The sequence below is a fragment of the Homalodisca vitripennis genome, chromosome 8 (assembly GCF_021130785.1).
Source record: "Homalodisca vitripennis isolate AUS2020 chromosome 8, UT_GWSS_2.1, whole genome shotgun sequence".
In the NCBI taxonomy this organism is placed as follows: domain Eukaryota; kingdom Metazoa; phylum Arthropoda; class Insecta; order Hemiptera; family Cicadellidae; genus Homalodisca; species Homalodisca vitripennis.
In genome coordinates this window covers 92,697,576-92,715,905 of record NC_060214.1, presented here as the reverse complement: position 1 = coordinate 92,715,905, position 18,330 = coordinate 92,697,576, and the positions used below count along the sequence as shown (strand labels likewise).

The 18,330-nt window shown below is 34.2% G+C and overlaps 1 protein-coding gene across 1 annotated transcript in view; it reads left to right on the top strand.

Moving 5' to 3' along the window:
• Window positions 1–18,330, top strand: part of LOC124367744 (calcium-dependent protein kinase C-like) — a 456,141-nt gene that overhangs the window by 335,187 nt on the left and 102,624 nt on the right. Inside the window, 1 exon segment of the mRNA XM_046824826.1 lies at window positions 17,554–17,636. Coding sequence (XP_046680782.1) covers window positions 17,554–17,636 — 83 coding nt within the window.

Here is an 18,330-nt window from a genome sequence, read left to right as displayed (position 1 = left end):
CTAAAGTGAAGTTTCAAACTTAAACGCGTACACTTTAGAAAGATTTCGCCTCGATAGTAAACCCTCCACGAACATACAATTGGTTTGTTTTCAGTCCACTCTAAAAACGTTACTAATTACATTTGTCAACGTGCTGAGTGAATGGTAAGCACAGCTGTCTGTGGGATATGAAATGCTGAAAGTTTATTCATTTGCTTGTTTATTTCGAATGGTACTGATAGTGATTAACTGCCCTCATGTGCACTGTTATGTCTAACGCGGGGTTGGTGGGAAATATGCTTTGGAGTATTGGCATCCTAATTGCAAACATACAATACGAATCCGAGGTATGTAGAGAATCTGATAAAGGTGAAACTAGTCCGTACAGGAAACTTCAATCGTATGAAGGTTTGGCCGGAAGAAAGAAGCTCTGTGTCTAGACTATTGTTACTCGCTTACTAGGTATAGAAATTGCATTGAAATTGAATGCGATCCTTGGTGCTCGGCGCCTGGTTTGCGTATGCGTATTAATCACTGTCCACCTCCAAACGACATATAGATCAACTGCTTGCAAAGAAACCTGCGCAGAAGCAAATACCTTAGCAGCCACGCACAGGAGTGACACCCCTCCAGTGGTGGGGAGTGGGACAAGCATATCCTCGTCTTTATTTTATCATCTGTGTGGATCATGTCTCGCTCACGCCAGTCTGCTTACATTGCAGCTTTTTACGTATTCTACAGGTATACTGTATGTTTGTGTGTAGGCCTGTACAAAAGCGTAAAATTTAATCGAACAGACTAATGTAGCCATAAACGTATCCAGGGAGCTTGTGTTTTGTTGTGAGGTTAGCCGCGCAGTGGCAGTGGAGGAATAGAGCAGTGGTGGGGATACTGGAAGAGGGTGGCATCACATCGGCGGAAGGGTATTTGAAATAAATACGCCCAGTGTCTTTTTGTAAGTGGTTTACCTTTAGTACAGTCATTTTATCAAGTATATAAATAAAATTATGTCTATATTTTTTTCATCTAAAATATGTGTTTTGGTGATTTTTGCATTGTTTGTATTTTCTTTTAATCAAATGAAGACGAAAGTAAATATGAGAGTTAGATTTTGAAGATACTGTATACAATTGACTTAGTGGAATTATGGAAATATTTACTATCTCTCTTGCATTAGGGCTACCTCTCTTACAAGCCTAATACCGTGGCCCGCACTGCATTATGTTAGCATCTATTTACAATTCAGAAATGCCCTTTGCATTTTCCTTTCAAGCTGCTGAACAAAAAGTATTTTAAATTGTATGCAATATGGTTTCTTTGTCCTCACACACCTCATCAATACAAATTGACAAGAATTTGTACAAAACTAGATGTATTGTTATTGCAAAAGTTCATTTTGTTAACGTCTAACTAATATAACTAAGTGAGGAATAATTTTCGATTTTTAAAAGACTTCGATTCTCAGTGCAAATTCTCACATTGAAGTAACATGTATAACAGAATTTTTTTAATTCTCTGTATATTTTTACCGATCATGATCTCCAGAACTTAAATCAATCCTTGTTGGAACAAACACGCTTAAACGATTACCACTCCAAATTTATTAGACCCAATGCGCGGAAAAATAGTAAAAATAAATATCAATTAAGAAAGTCTGGGTTCTTTAGTAACATGTGTGTGAGTGGTGAAACCTATTAAACTTGGATGGACAGAGGTCTGATTGCTCAGCAATGTTCACCAGAAGATTTGCAGGGCTTAAACATCGGATATCATTTCCATCAAACGTGGAGCCTCGGGGTTCGATGGTCATTTTACAATGCTGTACATACTTATGCTTTTGGCCCTGAACAGACATATATAAATTAATTCACCTGATCTTGCTTCGTGTAACTTCTTTTTATATTTAAACATTAAAAGATTTGATCGTAAAATAAGATTTGAAAACGGAAGACGTGTAAAGTTCCGAAAGATATAGTGTTATGGTTTAGGCATAAGCATTGCAGTTAAAAACTAAAGAGCTGTCTAAAACATCAGTTTTTTTAGTTTTCCAAATATCTCGTAACATTTCAATATAGTGGTCATACAAAGGTTTGATGATAAACGGCAATATTGGTGAACACGATGGCTACGTATTTTTAATTAAATCTGTATTGTTGTGTTTCATATATACTAAACAATTTTATAAATACTTATTCAATAAAAAAATATCATCAATGTGGTAGAAGTTTTTATTTATTTGTGACAGCTTGTCCTCCTTTATTAAAAAATATATAGGCTATTCAGTTATACGATTTAAAATTGATAATAGCGCATTCTGTATGTGCTTGCCACCGTTATATGTTACAAAATGTACAACATTTTGGGAAAGATGATACAGTACTTAACATCCGAAAAAGAAAACGAATCGGTGGACAGTAACGTACAAAGAGAAAATTACTGAAACTTTGAACACCGGGTGTTGTAAATTTTGTAACATCTAACGATGGCAAATTTTCGATATCTTATAATCCTTTCACATCTTCCATTGTCAATAACAGACTATAAACAAATATTTTGTGTGCTTATCTCTTTTTTAGGTATAGGTGTACGCCTCATAAATTCATATGGTAGTGTGCTTAACGTTATTACCTATTAAAATTATGGCTTTCCAGTTGTTGAAAATGATCTAACAACGTGTCAGCCATTAAAGCCAGTAAAGAATAGCCATAACAACGTATTTAAATGAAGTAACTTTAAAACCTATTAGTGCGTCTTTCAATGTAACATTTCACTTTGCCACCTTCCCACGAAAAGTGCATAACTTCCGACATTGCCGGAAAGGATATTTAATGAATGCTGTTTATTACCACATATTAAAGAATTACTTTGGGAAAAAACATTGTTTTGGGCTAAACTAAAAAAAAAACTATTTAAACTACAACTAGACTCAAAGACTGTTTAATCAATATTTCAAACTGAGAAATGTTCATCCAGATGTCGGATGATTGTTGGGGTCAGAAATTAAATTTTTATGTGTATGTATTTTTTTAGCATGCATCTTTAGGTTTAAAATAAGATCAAAATTATTTAATTCTTATGAGTAGTTTTTATTTTATAAACCTCTAAGTAAAGCGCTGTACGGAATGTTTTAAAACCTTACTTCAGCACTCGAGTTGTTTTATACATTTTGTTTTGTCAGTAACCGCAGAAGATATCTGCATGGTTTTTTTTCAAATGATTCCTTAATAACTTATCTTTAATATGAACTGTCAATTTTTACAAGTAATCGTTTTTAGTGTAAAAATGAGTTTTGTTTTGGATTTTAGAACATTTTCAGTTTCGATTGTTGTGATTTAAATAGGAACATAACAGGAACTATAACATCATGTATAGTTTCTGAGAATAATAGCACTAAATTTGAAATATTTAGCACAGGCGAGATAGAATCATCAAACGCCCGCTAAGGTAAGGTAATTAACATATTTAGGCGTATAAAAATGTTCAACACATTGTTGCCCGTTCATAAGTTGTATTCGTCCCGTGGAGATGACGCAGCGGATTCCAATTGGAAAAAAACGATTTAGCTGCATGTACAATGTAAGCCCGCTCGTTCAGCAAGGACCGTCTCGAACAATGTGGTATTGATTACCAGCTCTGCTTACAATACAACAGTTGCCCCCCCCCCCAACCACTCCTCCACGACGACCATCCCACTACTCTGTACAACCACCTTCATCAGTCGGCGTAATTAAACCGGGTCGTACCGGGTAAAATACAATTCCGACCGGATTGTGCCAGACTTATCTCGTCTAATGGATTTTAAAAGAAGTCGCGTTTCAGTTGTTAATCTTATTTTCTTTTCTCTAACAGTATTCGATGTTGCATTCATCGTATTTGTCGATAGATTAAAACCGATTGTAGTGTTATAGAGTGATGGTAATATAATTTTGAAAAATAAATCAATACTGATGCTGGACTTTAGTTAATTAAATTAGTAGTTACATCTTGTTACCATTACCTGTAATGGATCGGTAGTTACCAGATAGCTAGTCACAGACCGCCTTCAGCTGCAGGATTAGAACGGTTGTGTGAACATTATTAGCAAGATACCTCTCTATTACGAGTATATATTGGCAGGATAACAAAATATAAAAAAATACGAAGTATTGCTAAAGTTTTATGTTGTGTACTTTTTCAAGTGTTTTGATTTATTTTTTTATGTGTGAATACTCACTCACTTCAGCACGCATGATAAATCGTTACTCATCTGGCGTATTGAAATTGCCTGAGATATTTTATGTAAATACTATACAGCAGTTTTAGATATACGTAACATTTTTATTTAATTTGTTGTAGAGATTAATTTTAACGACGTAATTAAAGAGAGTTTTTAGAAATTCTGTCACGAACGTGACAATTAGTTTCTACGGAATCGAGCCAAAACGACTGAATTAACGAATTAAAACGTTTATAACCAAAATTTGCTATCAAGGACTGAGTATTTTATAACTTAATAACATTACTTCCAACTAAATATTCAAATTCTCAGACTTTCAATTTGTATGGGCTGAGGGACAAAACTGTCAGCCGATATCTTCATTTTTAACATCGCTTAGACTAATATTGGATGTCGTTACAATTATAATAAATTAAGCCATCAAGACATGCCAACGTTCATTTAATTTTTTTCACTGTCCAAAATCGAGATAGAAGCGGAATTAATAATACATAATTATCGGCAAAGGCTAAGGTCCTAATTTCCATTTACTTGAATTATAATTCTTAAATACATAAAGTCTCTAGTATGATGTTTTAAAGCAATAGCAGCTTTAGGGCTAATGAATTACATTTCATTAAACATTGATCTTCTGTCCTCTTTTATTTCTAATCAGTTTAAAAATTAATTGAATTCACCAACCGTTATAGCTTTATTTTCTTCATTACTTTGTTGAATTTCCTTCATCAATGTTCGTTCAACCTGTAACCTTCAAAGATAATTCGAATTACAGAGAAATTTAAATGAGATAAACAAGTTCGTTTAAAAGTAAGCGTCCTAATAGTATTATATTGGTACAAACGTTCTCAGGGTTTTTATAGGTAAAGTTCAAAATAGCGTTAAGAGATTCAACACAGTTTTTCAACGTGTTACAAGCTGATCGATTCCGTCAGTTTAAAAATTTGGTGCTCGGGATTCGATGAAGATGACGAATCCCGTTTTTGCCTGGTCCCGTTCATTGAAGGTTCTACCCTTGAGATATTTATTGAAGTGCTTGAAAAGGTGGCAGTCGGTTGGCGAAAGGTCTGGGAGTATGGTGGGCGAGGCAGAATTCCGAAGTTCAATTCGTTTAATTTTCGGACGGTGATTTCTATAACGTTGTCGATAAGCAGAATCGGACTTCTGTTGACCAGTGCCGGTCGCTGCTTAAGCAATTTTCAGTACAGTTCTTGGATTTTTCAGAATAGGAATCTTGACCATTTTACCTGTATAGGGTTTGGCCAGGTTCAAAAACATCTTAGTGGATCACGCCGGTTGCAGATCACCATACTTTAGCCATAGTCTTTGGTGGATTTTCGCTTTTGGAGAGTGCCTGGGAGGCTAATCAGCGTCCAACCACTGTTCGGAACGTCTCCGGTTATCGCACAGGATTCAATTTTCAACGCACGTCATGATTCGATCCGGTCGTTTTAGTTTCGCTGAAGTTAAAAAAGACTTCAAAATGTGACAATTTATGTCTTTTCTCCATTCCATTACGTTAAAACCATGTATGACTGAGGCCTAGTTCCTTTGCAATCCCTCGAGCTATGACGATGGGTCAGCCTGCACCAGGGTCGTCAACGAATGTATAACAGTAACATACAACCGTGAGAACTCTTGTACCAACCTAATATATCGGTAGAACGATTTAGAGCTACATAGATAAACATAAATAATTTCGTCTGATGTGTACAGAATGTAACGTAAAAAAAATATTTCAGTAAAATTATTAAATTTTATTTTTAAAAGTACAAACATTAGCGGATTTATTGTAAAACTGAAATGTTTTATATTTCTTATGATTTTTCCATCTTGAAATGGTTAAGCAGTTTTGAAAAATAATTTCACAAAAAAAATCTAATGTCTCTAGAAAGACTCGAACCCGAGACTTCCTTATTTGGCACACACAGTACGTACATTCTAATGTAATTATTTTAATTGAGCTGCACACAAGTTAAGAAGCTACGTGGCGTTAACTGTCGTAATTTTATATAATACAAGATCGTGTATTGTACATTAGAGATGCACCAGATAATCGAACTGTTGTGTTGATTAGCACAGAGCTAATTCAGTTACTGAGCACAATTGATCGGTAAACGTTCACTAATTACGTATAGACAGTTCTAAATGACTGTTTACTTTACCCCCCCCCCCCCCCGACATCGCTACGTTCGCACTCACGCGACTTGCTGTGCACCTGCTGCTGTAACCCCCGTATGTTTGCTAGGCACCCTAGACGGTTGTGGAGCTATGAACCGTGCAATAAACATCAAAATGAACAGGGTAATAGATTTCGTGGCCTTTTTCACGCTAGCCAGATCACTTTATCTGTAGAGCACACAGAGACAAAACAAAACACTTATTTATTTTAGACATAATTTAGCACATTGCGTATGTAATTATGATATTTACCTCGACAGGGGTCAGTGTTCTGTTTCCGGTTTCCGTTTAAAGGCTTCTGATCTCGTCCCGGTCTTTTATGAGTAAGGAATACTCGTATTTCATACTCAAGACACACTAATCTTAATTACATATGAGGGTGCAGATTAATCATTATTTACCTGGAATTCAAGTTCAGCCACGAATGAGACAGATAAAAAAGGCAGGTTTGTATAATTCTTACAGTACAGTTCATGACTCGTAGCTCAAGGGGTCAATAGCAGTTCGAGCTATCAAAGATTGGAAGAAAAGCCTGAACTATCGGGCATTTTGAAATAAAAATTTTCCTCATTCCGAATTTTGCAAATCCGACAGTGATAAAGTAGGATGAGCAGAATTATTTCGTAATAGAAATTTCTTAAATCTATCATACATTATATAATGTATTAATGCCATTAGCTCAATCCCTACAAATTCAAGTGAATTCACACTTTCCTAGTGCGAAGAAAGAACCCAAGCACAAGCCTAACTGTCGAGTGGCGATTTTAATATACAAAATTGACATTTAACACGTTCCAGATCACCGCCTGGGGCTGTGAGCGCTAAAGTTCTTCCAACTTTGCTAACCTTGTTTAACCTGTGGTTGCTAAGCAACCACAACAAATTGTTCATTTAGTCAAAACTACAGGCAAGTTTGTGGATTGTTTCAAAATTTTAGTATTTTTTATGAGTGTAAGAGAGTAAACTAATGGAATGAGAATATAGCAAAGGAGTAAGGTAGTAAATTATCTGAATAAAGTACTAGTAACAGAGTTTGAGAGTAAGGTAACGGATTAAAGGACTAAAGTATAGGAGTTAGAGAGTAAAAGAAAGAAGTAATGTAACGTTAAGGCAGTAAATGTTAAAATGTTTTCTGGTAGTAGTATACTAAACTAAAACACTACCACTTTGGGCCAAACTGCTAGAAACGAATGATAATTATTTCCAAGTCGCAAAAAAAATTAAAATATATGGATTTTTGTTGTGTTTTTGGTCTGAGGAAGAAACATATTAATATTTGAATCGGGAGGTCAAAGACGGTCTATCTGTCATTCCGTCTGCTCGTCTGTGGGATAATTCGTGACATAAGGGTTCTAGAAACTGGAAAGTAGATACATTGACACTACTTGGTCTAAGGAAGAAACATATTAATATTTGAATCAACAGGTCAAAGACGGTCTATCTGTCATTCCGTCTGCTCGTCTGTGGGATAATTCGTGACATAAGGGTTCTAGAAACTGGAAAGTAGATACATTGACACTACTTGGTCTAAGGAAGAAACATATTAATATTTGAATCAACAGGTCAAAGACGGTCTATCTGTCATTCCGTCTGCTCGTCTGTGCGATAATTCGTGAGATAAGGGTTCTAGAAACAGGAAAGTAGATACATTGACACTACTTGGTCTAAGAAAGAAACATATTAATACTCGTATTTGAATCAACAGGTCAAAGACGGTCTATCTGTCCTTCCGTCTGCTCGTCTGTGCGATAATTCGTGATATAAGGGGTTCTAGAAACTGGAAAGTAGATACATTGACACTACTTGGTCTAAGGAAGAAACATATTAATATTTGAATCAACAGGTCAAAGACGGTCTGTCTGTCATTCCGTCTGCTCGTCTGTGCGATAATTCGTGACATGAGGGGTTCTAGAAACTGGAAAGTAGATACATTGACACTACTTGGTCTAAGGAAGAAACATATTAATATTTGAATCAACAGGTCAAAGACGGTCTATCTGTCATTCCGTCTGCTCGTCTGTGCGATAATTCGTGACATAAGGGTTCTAGAAACTGGAAAGTAGATACATTGACACTACTTGGTCTAAGGAAGAAACATATTAATATTTGAATCAACAGGTCAAAGACGGTCTATCTGTCATTTCGTCTGCTCGTCTGTGGGATAATTCGTGACATAAGGGTTCTAGAAACTGGAAAGTAGATACATTGACACTACTTGGTCTAAGGAAGAAACATATTAATATTTGAATCAACAGGTCAAAGACGGTCTATCTGTCATTCCGTCTGCTCGTCTGTGCGGTAATTCGTGACATAAGGGTTCTAGAAACTGGAAAGTAGATACATTGACACTACTTGGACTAAGGAAGAAACATATTGATATTTGAATCAACAGGTCAAAGACAGTCTATCTGTCATTCCGTCTGCTCGTCTGTGCGGTAATTCGTGACATAAGGGTTCTAGAAACTGGAAAGTAGATACATTGACACTACTTGGTCTAAGGAAGAAACATATTAATATTTGAATCAACAGGTCAAAGACGGTCTATCTGTCATTCCGTCTGCTCGTCTGTGGGATAATTCGTGACATAAGGGTTCTAGAAACTGGAAAGTAGATACATTGACACTACTTGGACTAAGGAAGAAACATATTGATATTTGAATCAACAGGTCAAAGACAGTCTATCTGTCATTCCGTCTGCTCGTCTGTGCGGTAATTCGTGACATAAGGGTTCTAGAAACTGGAAATTAGATACATTGACACTACTTGGACTAAGGAAGAAACATATTGATATTTGAATCAACAGGTCAAAGACAGTCTATCTGTCATTCTTTCTACTCGTCTGTGCGATAATTCGTGACAAAGGTTATAGAAACTTAAAACTAGATACATTGACATTACTTGTTCCAAGGAAGAAACTTATTGATATTGGGATCAACAGGTCAAAGACAGTCTATCTTTCTGTCATTCCGTCTGCTCGTGTGTGCGGTAATTCTTGACAGGAGGGTTTTAGAATCTTGAATAACAGTTTCTTAAGAATAATATTTAAAATTGTTTTATATTTAAAACTGTGTATAATTTATTGCACATTTAAAAATACTCAGCTTGTTTTAAAACCCAGTTTGTAAGAGAAACTTGTACTCTTCAAATTTAATAATTTTGGTTTTATTGTAAAGCTAAAGATGTACGGAACAAACAAAATAACAGAAATAAAAAACTGTTTACCATATCAACAATGCGACTCCTCCTTTTTTGTTCAGTAAAATATTTGAAGCTGTAATCATGATGGGAAATTTGAGTTTATAAAATGTTATTGAAAGTTCTGATATTTAAATTGCAGTTTTATCTATTACGCTAATTGTTTTTGAAATCTACAAACGGTTTCCCATTAAACACATATACTCGTATTTCACTGAATAGTGGAGTGCCTGGAGCGTTCGAAACATGAAAAACCTCGGATTACAATTACAGTGGATGAATTTATATGGTAGACGTGGATTTTATTTTAAAACTATAAATTTAAATGTGTTTACCAAAGCGTTTTTTGTGATTTTCTCATCGTTAAAATTATTATAAAAAATTCATTTTTGCCTGCATAATTTTGTTTTAAATAACACTTTTTATTTATATATGGAATTTCACCTAAAAAGATATAGATGAACTAAGGATAATTATAACTATAACTAAGGAAAGATAATTTTAACTGAGCCAAATAAAGATACCAGTATTTGATACAGGGGCAGGGCAGTAGGGATGAACAGGTAGTAAAACGTGAAGAGGGAGATCGTAGCGGCAGCTGCAATGTATATACACATTTTACATTTTCGTATACATAAATACTTTTTTTGACTTAATTTACTTTTATTATAGGCTGCACTACAATGTAAGCCACTTTTCTAGCATCCTCACTCAGCTCTACAACTCTTTTTACATATACAAAATTACATTTGCAACGGACCATTCGGAACAAGTAATTGATTCGTTGTTATTGGGATGTACATGTTATTTGAATACTTCCATCCTAATTTTCAATAACTACGTAATTTCATAACCATATCTGGATTTGCTGGAGCACTATTTTTAAGTGTCCAATGCTGCATCAGATGTAAAAGGTATTGATGACAAAAGAACACCTTCATTAATTTTGTATTGTATTTATTGCAGTTGCTGTTATGAAAGAATTGAACCTAAACGTATTCAGATGTTTAGTTTTTGTTAAATCTGCATATAAATCCCAAATTCATGCTACACACGCATGAAATACTTTATTGGAATACTTATTAATATTTTTAGATACTTATGCTGTGTCGTCTACATCATTTTGTTTCTTGATTCTTGAATTTCTGGCAACAAATTTCCCCTTTATGGAAAAACGCAGAAGTGTTATTACAACCGGTGAAAGCATGTAAAAAATAATACGTATTTACATTTTCGTTGAATTTATTCTAAACTCTTCGGTCAAAATATTTTTGAACATTGACTCTAGATGGTTTTACAAAATATATTTACAGTTTACATCCGCCACTGCCCTTAATAACACCATGACTTCGATATCTTCTGAAACTATAAAATGTTTTTATTCCAAATTAATCTGCAATTAATTTTTTTGCATTGCTACTCGCTTGGCAAGCAAAATATTATTGCTAGTTAATTTAATTTAACTATCAACATTTGTAATAAGCGACTTATTTTATTTATATTATTCGATAAAAACTTCTTTTGAGCAATTTTAAAAGGCATTTGTTCATATAATTCAATATCTGATCATTTATTTTCAATACGTGATGGTTCCATTCAACAGATTTAATACTGCCTTTTTTACACCCATTAAATACTAAGTAAGTTTTACTATTATAATTATTCTGTATATCTTACACAATGCTCACATATATGTGTCAACGTTTTATTCATTTGCCATTTACAACGATATTGGTACTTGCCTTTATTAATGTAATAGACATTTTCTAAAATTTCAAATTAGTATAAATTTCCGGAAATAGTTGGTAAAAAATTGATTTTTGGCTTTTGCAGGTTGACATCTTTTCCGGTTCATAATTCATATAATTTTACAGTTCTTCATCGAAATAACAATACTTTGAAACAGCAGCAAAGGATCAATAGAGCATTGAGACAAATTTTAATTTTTTTACTTTTTCACCATTTCAGAATTTATCTGTTTCCTTAATCATTTCAATTCGCGTATGGTTTTTGATGGATAAAGATGGTTGGATGGAACTCGAGACACAATTCTAGGAAATAGAAGTGAACTTTTTAATCACTGTTACAACTGTACCTATTTCCCCAAAATGGGATTTAGGAAGGGGGGGTGTGGTTGACACAATATTTTTTAATGTAAAGAACCCAATAAGTGACACGTTATTTAAAAGGTTCTAAAAAAAGAAGAACAGTGGAAACCAGAGCTTTCTATCACAACCCAGTACAAAATGGCAGCTCATTAACATTAATTAAGTTAAAAGCATGAATGGATCCTGCCCAACCGTCAATGGACAAAGATAGGAAAATGAAACTCAGGAGATCTCTTTAGGAAACAAAAGCGAACCATTTCCCCAATACGATCACTTCTATTTCCTATAAAGGTGTCTCAAATTCCATCCCTCATCTTTATCCGTAAAAAACTAAGCAGAGTGTATCCATACTTTAACTCACACTTTATAACATAATGTTATATGGTTTTACTAATATCTGGCTTTAGATAGCTTCCAGATCCATTTATATTCATGGTGTGTATTTATTTATATCCACATATACACCACGTTTCAAAGGACCTCTCCCAACATTCATTCCTTTCTTATAGGTTTGCTCAATAGTCTGATCATTTTTAATGCCAGAAAAAAATTATCCGAACGTCAAGATGTTGAAATATATTCAGTAGGGTTCATTTTATACTGTAATTTTTTCATGTCTTGAAGATAACTTTGCAATTTACCTTATCATTTCCTTGCTCACAATAATTGAAACAGTATGTTCCCAATCAAAGTTAGAATAAGTTAAAGCTATTTCGGACTTTTTAAGGTGAAAATAAGTCAATATCTAGTACCTTTTTCATACACTTCATGTATTTCTTATTAATATACATTGGCCGATAAATTTGTTCTATAAACAAATAAAGTTTGCAATTGATGTACAAATACATCTTGCCGTTTGCTTGAGTCAGCACTTAAAGAGGGTACTCATCTACTAACTTCTATTATTTCACCAAAACCTGAATTTTATGTTTGCATGTAACGCAGCCATGCTTATTAGCCATGCTGCTGAGTGATAGATATTGTATCCATTTTTAGAAAACATAGAAAACATAGAAAACATTATAATTAATAATTAATTCATTATATTTTATTCATTATTATTTCTTAAATTGATTTTTAATGATCGATTTATATTAATTATTCAATAATGAACTTCAGTTTTAAAACGAAATTAAAAACTAGCATATAAAATGTTTTGTAAAAGTTTAATAAAAAAAATCTTCTTGAATACTGTTTCTGTTAAAAATATTCAAGAATTATTCGTGAAAGCACAGATTTTTCACCGTTATACGAGTATATACACAATATATATATATACAGAGCATGTATCATTTTATAACTACACTAGCTGAAACATTCTGCGGCACTTAGCGTCTGCCACTCTGCTCTCTCCTCCACGTTTTACTACCTTTCAAGGGCCCAACATCCCTTCATATGCACTGGTACCTTTAATAGATGTTCCTCCCTATGTACTCAGGTTAAATTTCACTAGTAAATAAAAAAATGCTATTAAAATCTCAACTATATGCTCAAAAATGTATTTCTTATAGTAACTTGTTTAAATAATGAAATAATCGAGAGCAAAAATTAAATGTTTGGTAAACATTACAATTTGTTGTTTCAAAATCAAAATACCGCATCGTTCATCCGAGGTCAAAAGTCCCTGGCGCCTCATGAAATTCATAAACGTTACTAATATTTTTCAAAACATATGAGATGATCTTATAAAATGTAGGAGGATTAAATGTACGAGAAACTTAAAGCAAAATTGTACAGTTTTAGAATTACTTCCACTTTAAACATAGGACGTTCCTTATTCGTCTTAACTGAAAGAAGTGTACTGTTCAGATTTCACTATTCCACTTTCTCTCGTGCTAACATAAGCACTATCCACTTGAGAATTCCTTAATTCTCCTTCCAACATTATAAACACTGACGTTGGACAACATTTTGGAAAAAGTGTCACGCGCCATTGTCTACTCGGCTTGATATTTAATAATAGAGACAATGAAACAAAAACGGAGACGTCTCTCTCTCTGGTGTTACCGTCGGGCTGAACTCCGCTTGTGTAAATATTCAATCACCTAAGTGCTCAGGTAGCTCTCATTCGGGGGGGGGGGGGGGCGAGCTCTCGGCAGTTCGATGGTTTCTCGGGACGTCTTTCAGCGTTAATCCAATATGTAGGAGGTGTAACTATTTCATCGTGAACCACGGAACTGGATGGCTTTCCGTGGCCCCATTATAGAAGTTGTGGATAAATCACTCTGTGTAACAGTTATTTTATTTAGGTTGTCAGTTGCCTTTTACTTTCAATAAAATAAAAATTCACAGATACTAAAGTTGTATGGATAGGGTGTACAGATCAGCTGATGAAATAAAACACTTCTGTACAATTGCTTTGCTGTCTAAAATTTTCTAATAAACGTGAGATACCACTGATAGATTCGCTCGCCCTAGAGGATATAGGCCAAAAATCCTTTAAGTTCGCCAGAGACTATTCATATTGCAGTTCAACTATGGCTAACAGTGGCTATGTTACTATGAGATAAATTAATCGAGATTTTTCTTCGTACAGGGTAGTTTAAAATTACCTGGATCCTCCACGATATCTATAAAAATCGACATGACGGGCAGATTTAATATTACCATAAACCCAAGTTAATCAAGACACTAAACGTAGGTATCAGACTTTTACAGTGTTAGCCGAGTGTGATATATTTTAGGGGTTTAAAACTGCCACGAAATAGTACATACAACTGAGTTGTATATATATATATATATATATATATATATATATATATATATAGGATTAAGATTTATCATTTCAAGAAACTTGCAGGTATTCCTCTTAGTCATAGCCACTCCTTGCAGTAATTATTTTACTGTCAAGCGAGAGAAATAGTTTAATTTTATTTTCTTAAAGCAAGAATTAATTGTATTAAATATTAAACAAAAATCATTTTGCTGACCTGAAAATATCGATAAATTGTTTTATTTATTTAAGTCAAATATTTCACCTATATATTTTCGATCCAAATATGTATTCTTTCTCTTTTTTATAGTTTTTCTAAACCAGGAAGCAATTAATAATCTGCTTTCAGCGAGTGGAAATCCTATTTTAATCAGTGAAACCACGGCATTGGGGGTTTTCGTCACCGTATGTAAAGTGGTAAACCACTCATATAAAAAAATCATTTTCACTCCCATGATTCTGTCACTTGAATTGGTTTTAAAAGTTTCCTATTATACACATTAACGTAATATTTAGTCCCCAGGAAGCCGTGATAAATTTTGAAACAGCTCGTTTTGACAGCGGCTTACCTATTGGTTTGTGGAATTTATTATATTTAAATATTTCAAACCCCTTTGTATGTAAAATATTGACCTTTTTCGCAAGTGACCTTTAGTTACCATATTGAGTTCTTATTATGTTTAGTTAAGAACAAAAATAATCCTAAGTGTAAGTTTTTCCTTCCCGGTGCTAAAGGAAAAAAGTCAGGAAGTTATTTATTGTAAAAGCGTTAAGATTTAATTGTGAGTTACTGTCTTGGGATTGGTATTTATATCATTGCCACCTTAGTACAAGATGCGGTTCACGACGTGAGAAACAAGAATTTAATTGGGTTTAACTGAAGGTCTCATTGTGGGAATCAGAGCTGAGCTCGGAGCTCGGTCCCGGCCAATGCATATTGCAAATGTAATCAAAGTTGTAGATCCTGGTGGGATCCTTGGTCTTCTGAGACCATAAACTCGTCCTCATTTGTTACACCCTCAGTAGTTCTTGGCGCCTCGCCGCGGTGTCTCACGACATATATCAACTGTGTTAATACGCTAAAAACACCACTGTTTACAGGTTTTCATAGTTTCGCTTTTTTGTATTTTCATATAATTACATTTCCATTTCGATGGCCCTATAAAATAGAAAAATGTAACTGATATCGGAGTATTTTTTTCACACGCTAACACGATGTTATGAAAGGGTAGTAAGGCAAACCTTGGAAATAAGGTCAAGAAAGAAAATAACTTCATTACATTTGATAGCATCATATTTTTAAAAAGCTAGCAGCTTGTGTAAAACAATTCCGAATGATCGCTGCTGGCTATAATGGTCATTAATTAGTTAAGCCTCAGCCAATCACAGTGAAGCTCCGTCTTCGTCAGCGCACTTGTATAGTCAGATATGTATTATAGGCAGCTCCGGTTCAACATGTTTTCAATGAATATGGCTCTCCACCGGGGGATCGAACTATTTAAAGAATTTAATTGTGTTAGCAATTTTACTATTTTTTAACCGGAAAAATTAGATCTTAGGTATGATACCAGCCGCTTAATCCGAAAAACTGAGAAAGAAGATACGGTATTGACAAAACTCTCGCTTCGCTAGAATTTTAACGATGGTAATGTAAACACTTCCTCCCCCCTCACTTAATTTATTTAGTCCTTTAAATAAAAATACTTTATTATTGGTCGCAGATGTATGGAACAGATCTAAGTTAGAACTGCTGTTTATACAGTTTTGGCTTAACTGTGGTGGTACAAAAACGGGCGGATAAGATACAAATCTGTTTTAGCCAATGCTTGGAATTTTAGAGTTTTCTTGGCCAATCGGGTATTTTTAAACGTGTCCGTACACGCTTTAAGAGAGCACTGTTAATTTCATTGAACTGATAATAACGTGATGTATGATAAACGATCGTTTGAATGTGGGAAAATTCTTTATTCTAAATGTAATGCCTGGTTTACCTATATAATGAATACGTTTCCATAATTGCGCAGTATTGTAAAACAGCATTCCTTTAACTCATTTCTGTGTATTGTGGGATTCCACGAATTATTGGATGGGAGGAAATGTAATATTGCCAAACTTGTTCGGTGGTTAACCGAGTTTATATTCAGATTTTGTATTTAAGTGCTTTAATTACTTGTTGTAAGCATATGTGGATGAGGGAAAAAGTAAATAATAACTAAATGTTGTGTACACGGTTGATCGGGGTAACTTTTATGTACACTTATTAACGCGTAACTTGATTTTTGTTGGTTATTAAATTTTTGAAATATAAATCCTCGTTGTTAAGCATTTTTAAAACCTTCTTTAGGTAATTTTTGATGACTATCGATCGAGTTGACACATGAAAGTAACTTATAATAATCATATTCCGTTTAATGTACATGACAATATTTATGTGAAGATGTATATCTTGTTATATGGTAATTGACTATACTAATCGTTTTGAAGGGAAAACAGGCCAAACCTACTCGCAAATTTGTTTTGCCCTCCTTGGTAATCGAACCCGTCACCTCTCGGTGAGAGAGCTGACACGTTAGCACTGCGCTACGATGAAGGTCGCGGTCGCTCGGATTGAATTCAAATACTCTAATACTGTACTCTGACGCATTGGTGGAAAATATTTTAAAGCTTCCCTATATATTAGCAAAAAAAAAAAATAAAAAAAAATAAAAAAAAAAAAATAAAAAAAATACAGGTGTTTAGTGAGATGAAAACAGCTTCTCCGGAGTCCAAATAATTAACAATATTGTCAATTGTATCTATAACTGTGTATCTTTTGTCTCCAAAAGTAAACATACTATGATGTTAAGTGTTCTTTAACAGAAAATAATTATCGGTTTAATTATTGGTATAATCGTCGATAATAGTGCTTAACCGAAACTAACCGACTCATTAAATTAAATTATAATGCATTATTTTAACTTGCAACGGTGTGATTGTTTCACGTACGAGTATTTTACCTGTGATTAGTAATGGGTAAAAGTTTATTTCGTATAGTTAATGGTATACTATTAATTTTCCCAATACGCTCTGATGTTTTAATCATGAAATTGTTCTTGCATTATTTGTTTATTTCTTGTGATTTACTTATACGTACTTATACGCTCTAATACGTTTTCTGTTTACAGTGTGCAGTTTTGTGGTCCACAAGAGGTGTCATGAGTTCGTCTCTTTCACGTGTCCCGGTGCAGACAAGGGGCCGGACTCAGATGTAAGTATAATGTTTATCATACTTATATACTTACTTCATACAGAGTGTTTGTGCCCTTATGATTTACTCATGTTGTGTGGTTTTGTCCATTATACACTAGTTCAAAATGCAGTGTGTCCACAAGGTCATGCCACACTTTTAATTGTTCATAACTACTTTATTATTGGTCGCAGGTCTACGAAACAGATCTAAGTTAAAACCGCTGTTTATACAGTGTTTTAGTTTCAGTTAACTTACTATATTTTTTTGCATCCAGTAATGTGCGGTTAACGATTTTTGTAACATCAGCGCGAATCACCTAAAAGCTTGGTATTTTGGTTTGCTGCGTTCTGATATGCTATAACACTGTGGTCTTCCACAAATTAAAAATGGAAATCTAATTTTTTATCACGCCACGCTACTATGGCAAAATTTGATTTGTGATATTTTTTTAAACAAGGAATTACCTAGAAGTTGAATAGGTCGAGGTAGTTGGAAGGTTGCTCACCAAGCTTACTTGGCCATATCTCTTTAGAATTATATTAATGGAGCTGTAAATGAAGCTGTATTAAATGTTAAGTTTGTATTGAATGTATTCTAAATATTGAAACTTGAAGTAACGAATCAGAGCTATGATTAAAGCGAATAAATTCTGATCCCTAGAAATCCTGATCAATACATGGGACGAAATCAAAGTTCGCCAGGACATCTGCAG